This window comes from Xenopus tropicalis, chromosome 1, assembly GCF_000004195.4.
Source record: "Xenopus tropicalis strain Nigerian chromosome 1, UCB_Xtro_10.0, whole genome shotgun sequence".
Classification (NCBI taxonomy): domain Eukaryota; kingdom Metazoa; phylum Chordata; class Amphibia; order Anura; family Pipidae; genus Xenopus; species Xenopus tropicalis.
This window is the reverse complement of record NC_030677.2, coordinates 88,234,171-88,247,604: the sequence shown is the minus strand read 5'-3', so window position 1 is coordinate 88,247,604 and position 13,434 is coordinate 88,234,171. Positions and strand designations below refer to the sequence as shown.

Genomic DNA, 13,434 nt, shown 5'->3' with positions numbered 1-13,434 from the left:
TGCAGGTTTTAGAAATGAGCAGCAAAAAATGTGATTGGGAAAAAACAGCAATCCCAGAGAAAAACTTGGTGAAAAAACCTGTCAATTGCCAGATTCAACAAATTTGCTCTGACTCCCACATAAGTTTTGGCAAACCCCATACTTAGAATATGAGTTATTTTTAATCATGTCTTTCTTCCCACCACTCTTCTACAAAGCCCAATTTTATGGGGCATCTAAATTAAAGCTATCCCCTGAATGGTTTCTCCCATCTCATTTGTGAAACTCTCCAGCTGTTCTCCAGAGTTAACAATAGACTCCTGGTTGCTTTTCTGACTAATGTCCTCCTTACCCTGTCACTGTATTGTTTTGCTAGCAGAGTCACATTTGTACCATTTGGTAATAAAGGATGTAATGGCGGATGTACCTGGAGCCACAGTGTCGACCAAAGAGCTTTCCAAATTTGTCATTTGCCAATAGCTTGCAACCACTTAAACAAAGTCTAAAATTTGTTTTCATTCCTATGTCACCATAAAATCAACATAAAAGATTTTAATAGTTTTTAATGTCCAACCTAAAGTCCTTCTGCTGTTGTTGAAGTACAACTCCCATCATTCTTTGATAGCTGAGGTCTGCTGTTAAGCTCTACAAAAATGTAGGTCAAGGTCAGCCGGTTGGACATTCCTGTTTTGACGTACCTGAAGGTATTACTGCAGAGGTAAAGCACCTAACAAGCAACCAATGAAAGTTTTCTTTCTAAGGTTAGGAACATTCGTGTTTTATGACCTGAATGTTTTTCAGCAATGTCAAGTAAAATTTTTAGCAGCGGTGGGGGCTCTGGACCCCTTAAGGCACAAATTGTCACTGATTTTTAGAATAATAAACAGCTCAGAGTAAAATAAGACATAGCCTGCCATTTTCAGCCATGAAATAATTCAACCGGTTGAGATACTGATATGATAAATTCATTTTTATTGATCCAAAGCAAGGCAAACAAAATCCCATGTGTAGCATTTGCATATTCAGTGTCAGACAGATTGGCGATTCTTCCTTAGCTGTGGTTAAAGGATAGGGCACTGCACTCTTGATCAACGCTCAGTTTTAACTTGTTTAGCATATCTACAGATTCCTTACAATTCTACATTCCATTCCGCCTGTCACCATAGTCTTCAAGGGCAAGCCATTTATAGCATTGACACAAACAATAGAAGGCTCAGTTGTCTTTGGAGTTCCACACAATTGCAAAATGTATTTTTATACACTCTGCTTTCCAAGCAAGGTGATAGCCCTGCAGCAAACAAACCAGGCCCGTGAACATCATGTATCTTATAATTCTGACATACAATGTTACATAACTTATTTTTATAAATAAGTGATTGGGCCACCTTTGCAACTACTAATCATATCTAGAAGGGTAATTTGTTGTTGTTAACATGCTAATACATTTCATGAGAGGGGCATAAAGGGAGAGGAGTCCAATGATGTTCCTATGTCAGGATGTGCATACAAAGCACATGTTGTAATGAGAAAGGGTTCCCTCAAAAAAGACCACTTCACAGCATAGCTTAAAGTAACTTTATCTACTCCAGAATTGCTGCAAGGGGCAGAATCAGTAACTCCCTGATTTTTATTAACATCTAAACACTTGGACAAATTTTTGGGGTTTTCTGGTATGAAAACTTATTTGTGCAACATAAGGGTATTTGTCTGTATACCTTTATTTAAATATTGAACAGGTCTAAAATGCAGCCTTTTTTAAAGTGACAATGAGTGGAAGTGAACCCACTGATAAACCCACACTGGCAAGAAAAACAAAGTGATGTCATAGTGTCAACGTGAAAGCACCAATAGTGTATGTTACAAAGCAATAAACAAAATAAGTGGATTAAAATATGGAAATAATAGTAAAGAATCACAGAATAGCAAAAACAGGAGCTGGAAAACAAACAGGACAAACAAACAGACAAAAGGAACAAAAAAAGTATTGTAGGACACCCATTATTGCGCTAGACTGCAGTTATTATTAATATTATTATTAACATTTATTTATAAAGCACCAACATATTCCGCAGTGCTGTACAATAAGTGGGTTTTATACATTGCTAAGTCAGTCAGAAGCGTCACGCCCAGCTAACCGGCTCCAAGTACTCATGCGTTGCACATTGGTAGGGAGAAGGAGCAGACAGTAGCAGAGCGTCCTGGTTCCAAGCTTCAGGCTTGTTTACCCTGTGTGTAGTAGAGACGAATAAGGAGCAATATGTCACTCCCAAAAGGCTGCCTGCAATTTAGATTGCTAGTTAGTCCAGTGAGCAGAGCGGTACACGGAACATTAGCCCTCACTGCGGGATATCAACCGTTATTCATATATAAAAGAATTATATTATGTCTTATTAAGGCACACCCTTAAATCCATATGCCTCCTCCTTCCCTGTGGGTAGCAACCCCCAGCACATACTTACACACCTTAGGGACCATTTAATGGCTATTTCCAACTACTAATCCACACTCCCCAGCACACCCTGGCCTTTCCACTCTGTTGCGCCTGGTGCACAGTATTTAGAGAGACTTCGGCACTCTCCATCACGATCCAAATAGCACAAAAATACCGGCACAACAGGACTTATTTAAGCGAGATACAGTGGTGTGAAAAACTATTTGCCCCCTTCCTGATTTCTTATTCTTTTGCATGTTTGTCACACAAAATGTTTCTGATCATCAAACACATTTAACTATTAGTCAAAGATAACACAAGTAAACACAAAATGCAGTTTTTAAATGAGGGTTTTTATTATTTAGGGAGAAAAAAAATCCAAACCTACATGGCCCTGTGTGAAAAAGTAATTGCCCCCTGAACCTAATAACTGGTTGGGCCACCCTTAGCAGCAATAACTGCAATCAAGCGTTTGCGATAACTTGCAACGAGTCTTTTACAGCGCTCTGGAGGAATTTTGGCCCACTCATCTTTGCAGAATTGCTGTAATTCAGCTTTATTTGAGGGTTTTCTAGCATGAACCACCTTTTTAAGGTCATGCCACAACATCGTAATAGGATTCAGGTCAGGACTTTGACTAGGCCACTCCAAAGTCTTCATTTTGTTTTTCTTCAGCCATTCAGAGGTGGATTTGCTGGTGTGTTTTGGGTCATTGTCCTGCTGCAGCACCCAAGATCGCTTCAGCTTGAGTTGACGAACAGATGGCCGGACATTCTCCTTCAGGATTTTTTGGTAGACAGTAGAATTCATGGTTCCATCTCTCACAGCAAGCCTTCCAGGTCCTGAAGCAGCAAAACAACCCCTGACCATCACACTACCACCACCATATTTTACTGTTGGTATGATGTTCTTTTTCTGAAATGCTGTGTTACTTTTACGCAAGATGTAACAGGACACGCTTCCAAAAAGTTCAACTTTTGTCTCGTCGGTCCACAAGGTATTTTCCCAAAAGTCTTGGCAATCATTGAGATGTTTTTTAGCAAAATTGAGACGAGCCATAATGTTCTTTTTGCTTAAAAGTGGTTTGCGCCTTGGAAATCTGCCATGCAGGCCGTTTTTGCCCAGTCTCTTTCTTATGGTGGAGTCATGAACACTGACCTTAATTGAGGCAAGTGAGGCCTGCAGTTCTTTAGATGTTGTCTTGGGGACTTTTGTGGCCTCTCGGATGAGTTGTCTCTGCGCTCTTGGGGTAATTTTGGTCGGCCGGCCACTCCTGGGAAGGTTCACCACTGTTCCATGTTTTTGCCATTTGTGGATAATGGCTCTTACTGTGGTTCGCTGGAGTCCCAAAGCTTTAGAAATGGCTTTATAACCTTTACCAGACTGATAGATCTCAATTACTTTTGTTCTCATTTGTTCCTGAATTTCTTTGGATCTTGGCATGATGTCTAGCTTTTGAGGTGCTTTTGGTCTACTTCTCTGTGTCAGGTAGCTCCTATTTAAGTGATTTCTTGATTGAAACAGGTGTGGCAGTAATCAGGCCTGGGGGTGACTACAGAAATTGAACTCAGGTGTGATAAACCACAGTTAAGTTATTTTTTAACAAGGGGGGCAATCACTTTTTCACACAGAGCCATGTAGATTTGGAGTTTTTTTTCTCCCTTAATAACGTAAACCTTCATTTAAAAACTGCATTTTGTGTTCAATTATGTTATCTTTGACTAATAGTTAACGGTTTTTGATGAGCAGAAACATTTAAGTGTGACAAACATGCAAAAGAATAAGAAATCAGGAAGGGGGCAAATAGTTTTTCACACCACTGTAAACCCTGTTGATTTTTAATAGTAGCAAACCATGTAACGTTTTGGGGGCACATCCCTTCATCAGACATGTTTCCAACTACTAACAAACTCCCAGAACTAACCCCTGCCAGGTTCACCTCCCACAGGCAGCAAAGGTCAGGCAGAGTATGGCACACACAGGCAGCACTCTGCCTGTCCTATGCTGCCTGTGTGTGTCATACGCTGCCTGCCCTTTGCTGTCTGTGTGTGCCATACTCTACCTGCCCTATGCTGCCTGTGTGTGCCATACTCTGCCTTCCCTACCATGCCTGTGTGTGCCATACTCTGCCTACCCTACCTGTGTGTAACATTCCCTCTCTGACCTATGCTGCCTATGTGCTACCCTGTATGATACCATTTAAAGTTTACACAAAGGTAAGCCATCAAAGCAGCCAGACAGGTGGGGGGGCCACATAGAGCGGGGTCGCAGGCTGCATGCAGAAAATCTGCCCCTGTCTCATGTGTTGAGACATAGGAGGATGGCAGTCCCTTCAGAGTCAGTTAAATATATTAAGGTAAATGGCACTGATTCCTATGTATTTTAAGGGAAATACATTACTATGGGAAGTGGTCAGGGGTGTTTCAGGGGCTGCTTCTGCTGCTGCTTGGGGCCTGCCTCACCTTGCCTCATGGCAGTGAGAGACAAAAAAGCCACTGTACAGGAATACAGGTTAAAACGTATTGTGTAAGAACCCTTAAAACTGTAGTGTAGAACCAGTAGAACACAGCAGCAGATGTGGGGAAGTAAAATGGTGTCATCTTTTCTTTCCACCCTTCTTCTTACCACAGACACTGTACGTTAATTAGATGCCATGGGTTAAAGTACAGGTTTTGCCTTTATTATTATATTCACTATTATAATGGGATTCCACGGAAGGGCAGTGATTCTTGCTTTAAACAGATTCAATTCACAATAAAAATGCCCCATGTAAAATGTACTAAGCTGAGGAGGAAACATGATTTATAGCCCTAAGAAAAACAAAGCTGTATCATGACATAGCCTCCTGCACTGAGAATTCAAACATATATTAATGAAGAGGGGGTGGGGAACAAAAAGAGAGGAACAGGCAGACCTCACATTCCTTTATTCTGCTAAGTCTGTGGGTCAGAACAGAGCACACATCATTCTCTTGCAATGAGGATAATATACTCTTTACCCATAAAATTAAGGACTGCACTAGAGTTGAACAGGTGATTAGAGGTTTTTGATCAGCATATATTCATAAAGTCTGTCTTATCCTGAGAACATTTTTAGCTCACTTTTCATTTTATTTGAATTTTTTCAATTCTGTATCTTGTCTATGCCAAAGCCAAAAATAAAGATACAGACGTATCACTAAGTTACATTCTTTTTAACACATCTAAGATATTTTATTAGCGTTTTAACCACTATTTAAAATATTGTAAAGAAACAATACATTTGTAATTTATAGTGTGTAAAGGTGACCATGCATGGGCAGATATAAACTGCAGATTGGAGTCCTTTAGAATGATTCAGCAGCTTATCTGCCTGTGTATGGCCCCCACGATGGGCACCATCATAAGGGTTTAAAGCCCTCATGCAAAGGTGTTTTCATTAGCAAGTACCTTGCATCCAACTGTATTGTTCATTCTCTTAGAAAATGATCGACAGATGTAGACCTATGATTATAATAGCCTAGAAATAATCTTGCCTTTGAGGGTCTGGTAAGATACCAGTCAAGACAAGGTTAGGTACACCACAATCAAGCTACCTGTGCCATATGTAGATAAATGGGGTATGAAGTGGTTTATCCACACCTTAAGGTGGCCATACACGCACCGATAATATCATACGAAACCTTATTTCGTACGATATTCGGTGCGTGTATGGTATGTCGGCGAGTCGACCGATATCGCAGGAAGCTGCTGATATCGGCCGACTCGCCGATCGGACCAGTTTGAAAATTTTGATCGAGCGCCATAGAAGGCGCCTGACCAAAATCTCCCTTCAGCGCTGAATCGGCAAAAGGAGGTAGAAATCCTATTGTTTCTACCTCCTTACCTGCCGATTCAGCCCTGAATGGTGTGTGGCGGATCTGACGATGTTTCGTGCGACCGATGGTCGCACGAAACATCGTCAGATCGCCACGTGTATGGCCAGCTTAAGGCACATAATGCAGCTGCCTTCCATCTGCCATTAAACAAATACACCTGCCTTGTCATTTATTTCCTAAGAAAAATAGTAACCACTTTTAAGTATTGTTTGGCATGGAAAACACCCTTAAACACTGACAACTTTTTATTTGTGTAACAAAAATGTCACACAGAAATAATTTTAGAGCTTCTCCTCCAGCTAGCCTTGGAGATGGTTATCTGTTTTGCACAAATATTCTATTTTTCTGCATTTAATAGCCCCCAAGGGTTAAAAAAAATCTCACATTCAGGTGTGGTAAACACAATCAATACATGGCCTTTTTGACTTTTTATACAAAATCATATTTTACTTTTGTTACAGAACACTGATATTTTTAAAACATACATCTGAAAACGAATCTATAAAGAGAAAAACAGTAAATAAAAGGAGAAATAATGCATAAATACTTGGTAAATCTTTCCTATGGCAAATTTGAAAATTAGAGTCTTCATCAGTGCTGGTAGTTGTAGTCCAAAAAAGGGTTTATGAGGTTGCTGTGTGTACACCAGCAAATGAAAAGCCCTGAATCACTTTAGCAACGCTAACACTGTATTTGCCTTTTGAAACAGCAATAAGAAAAATGCACGGAAGCGGCCCACCTAATTGGGCGTCAATCCAGCAGCACCTTGCTACCAATTATGCACCTTGCACTTTTAACTGCAAGCGTTCTATTGGCCCCACCCCCGCTTCTGGATTGGCTGCTGGTACCTAGGGGAGGGAATTGTTTGCGGGGGCAGGAGGGTGAGGGTAGAAAGCTGATAGGTGGTGTGGTAGCGGAGGCGAGATTGCTATATTCTCTCGGCAAGCTGCTGGAGAGGAGGAGTCGGCGGTACAGGTGAAACTGTGACTAATGCGCGACTTACATCACCCGGGGAACTACAAGTTATGGACATGGGTTTGGAGGTGCTTGAACACCATGGGTGAGTCCTAAGGATGGCCAAAGAGTTGAGCCAGGAGGAGGTACTGGACTTTCTGTGCCAGCGTGGGGGCAAAGTGGCCAATGCTTCCCTTTTGGTTCACTTTAAGTGCTTTTTAAGGGATCCACAGGCGCCGGATACGGTGCTGCTAAAGCGGAGGGACAAGTTCAAGCGTTATGTCAACTCTGTGGCTGTGGTCAGACAGGAGGGCAGTGTCAAGTACGTGGTCCTTAGAAACAGATATCGGGACCTGCTAGGAGAGGAGCTTCAGCCGGCAGCACCAGCACCTGAAGATGTGGGGAGCGAGGAGGAAACAGATCAAGTTGTGCTTCCGATCGTGCAGGGACAAGCCTACCTGCCACCTCAAGTCGGGGAGGAGCGGCTCAAACAAACCCATACATGGCGAGAAGGCGACGTGATCCTTGGATATTGTGAACTGAGAGCGGCAGCCCCCTGCAGCCCCACGCAGCCCCACGCTGCACCCAAGTCATGGGACTTGGGTGAATCAATCGGTGGAAAACCGCGGGTCGACTCTTTACACTGGAATGCAAAGCGCGTAGATTCGCCAATACCAGAGAGTCTGCCAGTCTCCCCTAACTGCACTCTCGCCCTCGAAACCAGTTTCACCTCGAAATTGCAGGTCCTCACATCCCGACCACCCAACCACTCCTTGTCCTCTAACAACCTTTCCTCGTCCTTCTCCTCACCAGAAAGCCCTGGTTTTGTTGCCAAGATCTATGATGCTAGCCCTCCCTTGGCTGGGAGTAGTCCCAACAGCAGGGATCAGCCACCTGAGAGACAGAACTTCAGTGAAGCTGCAAATGCTTTTGTGAGTGTAACCTGTACAGATTTGAAAGAACAAAGGGAAGGGTGTCCTGCTTGCACTGAACCCCTTGCACCCCAACTCAACCAAAACTGTGAATACCCACAGCTCCACTGTGCACAAAAACATAATGATTTGCACAGGGAAGGTAAGACAAATGGCTTTCATCTGGCGAATTCTCCTTCCAGGTACCCACATTGCACACCACGTTGCTCCTACCCCCAACTCCTGCATGAGACTGATATTACTCCAGATGTGCCACTTGCAGATGTTCAGGCAGCAACTTCCTACCCTTCTTCTTTTTCTGGGAATGATATGTATGGAATGTGGATGTGCCAGATTCCCGTATTTAAAAGTATCAGGTGCCAACTTTCCCTGCAGGATCTGGATGACTTTGTTGACCAGGAGACCTGTGGTAGTGAAGAGAGTGACAGTGGTGATTGTGACACAGAACCCAGGTATGATAATTATAATATCTCTAGTGACTCACATAAGGAAAGAACTGGGCTTTGCACAGAACCAAAAGCTGAGCATTCATATACATGTCACTCAAACAGAAATTTTAATGGCAATAATCTGTATGAAGATAACATGGGTATGACGGACACAAGTGTTGAACATGAAGAAGTGGCAAGTATGAAAACTGACACTAGCAAATCAGTATACACTGCAAAATCTTTCCTTACAGATCAGGCACCCATTCTATTTGAATTAGTGAGAAATGCACCACAGAACAAAATAAGCTCATGCTTTTGGGAGGCTGTTTCATCATCTGACGAGGAATTGCTTGAGAGGAATTACAGAAAGAGAAGACGGTCTTCTCGTCGCAAGAAATCGCCCAGTTTTTCAGTACTGTGTGCCCAGCCTGACACTGACAGACTTTTTGCAACCAAGTGTGTAAGCTCTTGCAGTTTCTTGATAAATAACAACCTCCAGGAACAGATTACACAAGCACAGTGTATACCAAAAGACAGTAGTAATTTTGATATAAAAAAATCTGCCAGTCAGAAATCTTACGTGGTACCTTTAGACCCAATAGAACACAACTGGATTGTTAAAACAGCTTGTGGGTTATGGCTTCAGGTTTACGGCATGTTTAGCATAGATCCTCACTTAGCTTTACACAAAGATTTCATCACTGGCTGCACTGCTTTGCACTGGTTTGCAAAGCATGGTTGCCTTGATTTGTTTAACAAGTTTGTTATTGGTGCTAAAAAGGCAGGAATAGAACTGGATATGAATGTGAAAACGAGCAATGGATACACCCCTTTACACATTGCTGCTATCCATGGGCATCATAAAGTTGCTGTCATGCTGGTTGAAAAACTCAAAGTGAATGTGAAAGTGAGGGATAACAGTGGAAAAAGGGCTTGGCAGTATCTAAATAGTGCAAGTTCTGGAGAAGTGTGGCAGCTTCTTGGTGCACCAAAAGGAAAAACAATATTTGCATCTCATGCCTTACATACTTCTCAGAATTTAAGCACACGCAATAATACATCAAGCCAGCTTACCAGAAAAGCCTCCCTGGCTGCATTCTGTAAGACCCAGCATCAGAGATGGAAAGTTAACAACCAGTCTTTCCTGACTGAAAGGGAGATCTATAGTGATTGAAAGGTGGCCAACACTCAAAACTTGTGCTTTGGTCTTATGCAGATATGGGACAGTGCCCTAATTTTAATTTAGGCAGATACACTTTTTATATTTATTTACAAGGCCATGCACTGATATGCACAGATATATAATGTCTTTATGAACAGTCATATGTAGTGTAAAAATCAGATTTTGTATTATAGCTTGCTAGAGAGATGTAATTTTCCTTTATTTAGACCTATATACAAAAGAAAGGTAGTTGTATTGTCTATTGTTTTATTGTACTGTCCATGAATTTGATCTCTTATCTGTAAACACACATAACAAATAATTAAAACTAATTTTTTTTTTCTGTCCATATCCATTTTAGGGGCAAAACAACCCTATTGATTTTTTTTAATATTTAAATCATTTTTAACAGACTTAAGGTATGGAGATCCAAATTATACAGCAACATTTTTTATCCAGAACACTCCACGTCCCAAGCATTCTGGATAATAGATTCAATACTTCTACAAGCACATAATCTCATCTAAGCCATATAGTCTACTAATATAGGGTGTTTTGTTTTTAAACCACAAGATAGATGAATCATTGTGACCCATGCTGGGTAACACCTAACTAACTATACATATTTTAAATACATCAGATAATCTTGCTGGCATATGCTGACATGGCTTTTTTTGGGTTAAGACCGGTACAGTAGTTACATAGTTACATAGGGTTGAAAAAAGACCATTGTCCATCAAGTTCAACCCATCCGAGTAAACCCAGCACACAACCTATACTAACCAATCTATACACTCGCATACATAAACTATATATATATACAACCAGTAATACTAACTGTAGATATTAGTATCACAATAGCCTTGGATATTCTGCTTGTTCAAAAACTCATCCAGGCCCCTCTTAAAGGCAATGTCCTGCAAAACTGCTACAGTTAAGCAGAGCCTCTCTGTGACTAAATTGCCATGTGTACCAAGTCTGCTTATATATTTTGCTTTTGTGAAAGGAGCAGAGTGCACATAACAAAGCTATCACAGTAGTTGAGCGCAGGTGTCCACATACACGTGACATAGATGACTTTCTTGACATCCTGGCAAGACTCATTGCTATAAGCTGCATTTAGGTGTAGCTGTAGTTGTGGTATTAATTGCTGTCAGACTTCTTCTTTGTAACCTTCAGTCCTGGTCTATGGCCAATAGTGAAAAAATAAAGGGAAAATAAAGTTCTATATTTAACCTTTGTTAAAAAAAAAGCCAAATAAATTCTATACAAGTGATTAAAGGGCAGAGGAGTTGTCATACTTTGATAAACATGTATGTGTTTTTAAGGCAGAATTAAAGAAATAAATACCCAGATAAAACTACAAGTGACACTAAAAGATGATATTAAAAGAAAGTGATGTACGCACTATTTACATGCAATTGATTTAACAATGGTTTTTTTTTCGGGCAATATATTTTCTTTGATTTATAGTGTCAGCAGACATCTTTTATCTGTTTTATTGAAAGTCTTATAAAATTAAAAAAAAGACTGTAAACTTAAAGGGACATAACCCCAATAATAGTTGCAAGTTATTTAAGTTTATTTGTAAATTAACTGCAATTGAAAACTGCATTTGTACCTTTCTGTACTGCTGGTTTTGACCTTTTAAACAGTGTCTCAAAAGTCAGCTCTGCACCAGCCACAACAATTTTGTTTATCAGTTAGCAAAACAGCATTGCATTTACAAATAAAGTTGGCCATACACGGACCAATAAAAGGACCAACAATTGGATGAGCCTACTTTGGCCCTGTGGCCAATGGCCAGATTGAGGAACTAAGGGACTGAGAAAATATGCACAGCATTTTAAGATAACCGTTAATCAATATAATAAGTGTGCGTAGTAAATTATTTTCACTCATACATATAAATAACGTGAAGACCTGCTTTATTTGTGCACAGAACATTCCACTGATAATGTATCTTTTAAATGTGTTACTTTGTGATTTGCTATGTATTTAATATTTTAATATACCACAAAAATTAATATGATTTTCTTCAGTACATTTTTCTCCGCTATCTTACTTCATGAACAGCTATACATATATAGTAGAACCCTGAATTTTTAAAATTTCTTACATTCCAGGACCAAAAAAACCCCAAAAACTATATCAAATCTGGTAAAATTTGAAATTGGAGCTCGACTGGTATAGCATAGCAGTGCTTCATACATAGGCTGCAAAGAAGGAAGCCTGCTAGGATTGAACATACTGATAACAATAACACAACATGCTTTCCACGCTGATCTTTCTGACAGACTTACAGTGGAAGAATTAGTTAGCTTTTTAAAAAACAGCTCATTATTGCTCCACTTTCCTTTTTTGGATGTCAAATGTGTGATGAACAGGTACTCCTCTCTCTCTCTCTCTCAGGATTTGTTCCAGAGACATCTCCAGCTTGTGGCTTCCAAGGGCAAGCTTGTTTATATAAATACTATGATCAACCTTTAATAAAGCCCATTTTTCCAAAGATAAGTTCACAGAGTCTGTTCTTATCCAGGGTCAGACTGGGGGGTGCAGGGCCCACCAGGGCTTCTGCCACAGGTGCCCCTGGACGCCCACCATGGCTTTCCACACATTCTCGCAGCAGAGCATGGCTAACACAGCTTATCGTACATATTGATGGTGAAGTGGTGTCTGCTCACAAACACCATAGTAGACATTTTTGAGGGGATGCCAGCTCATGCCATAAGCAGAGAGTTTGCCATGCTCAGATATGGCAGAAAGTAACAAGCAACTTTGGGTCTTCACCATCTGGTTTTCCATCTAAGCACACAAATAGTCAAAACAATGCATTTTCTATAAAGATATTGAGGCTGATTGATTTGATCTTTATCACTGGATCAGGCCGTGGCTGAGGGCAACCATTATTGCAGAGAGCTGTCAAGATGTAGTGTACTGGCAGCTGTAGTTGAACACCAGGTTGGCTGAGTAGTCAGTCAAGGAACAACTCGGGGATATATAAAAATAAAATGTTTATACAGCATGCAAACACATTCTTGTATTGCCTTAACAGGAGAAAGGTCATGGGCAGATAAGATAAGCTGTAAAATATTCACAACATGATGTTCTCTGACTTCGCAAAGATTAAAGGTAACATAATGCCTAAACATTTTAATTAAAAAGTACTTTTGCAGAATTTTTCATATGTACCTTTTTATTTTACCATGGTCACTATTTTGTTACTTTTAGGGAATACTGCAGTGCTGGAAGTTTAGGAGATTAATGTGCTGGCAGACTTACCAGTAAGAAGCCCACCAGCAACTTGAACTTTCTGTCCTTGTCATGCCCGCAGTGAGCTAAGAGCTGGAGGGATGGATCATCTTCCAGCACAAACATCCTATGTCCCTGCAAGTACCGTATATACTCGAGTATAAGCCGATCCGAATATAGGCCGAGGTACCTAATTCTATCTAAGAAAACTGGAAAAACGTATTGACTCGAGTATAAGCCTAGGGTGGGAAATGCAGCAAAATGGAGAGCCTAAAGTTCACAGTACAGAAGCTAAGTGAAAAAAAAAAAAAAAAGAAAACACATCAAATGGGCTTTCCTGACAACAAGAAAGTACAATACAATAAACAAAAATAATGAATTTGTAAATAATAATTCAGCTGTCTAATTGTCTTAGCTTCAAACCTGCCCACACACAC

The 13,434-nt window shown here is 40.6% G+C and overlaps 1 protein-coding gene across 1 annotated transcript; it reads left to right on the top strand.

Moving 5' to 3' along the window:
• The first annotated feature begins 7,215 nt into the window (after nucleotides 1–7,215).
• Nucleotides 7,216–11,789, top strand: sowahb (sosondowah ankyrin repeat domain family member B). The gene is made up of 2 exons (NM_001004973.1): nucleotides 7,216–8,604; nucleotides 8,835–11,789. Exons 1-2 carry the CDS (start codon nucleotides 7,340–7,342, stop codon nucleotides 8,854–8,856), a joined length of 1,287 nt encoding a protein of 428 aa, NP_001004973.1. The 5' UTR covers nucleotides 7,216–7,339; the 3' UTR covers nucleotides 8,857–11,789.
• Nucleotides 11,790–13,434: the final 1,645 nt, after the last annotated feature.

Bases quoted from the DNA above. Each gene is read 5' to 3' on its own strand.
- sowahb (NM_001004973.1), top strand. From the start codon at position 7,340: ATGGCCAAAGAGTTGAGCCAGGAGGAGGTACTGGACTTTCTGTGCCAG. The intron at 8,605-8,834 runs GTATGATAATTA...CTTTCCTTACAG, and splicing joins GATTGTGACACAGAACCCAG to ATCAGGCACCCATTCTATTT.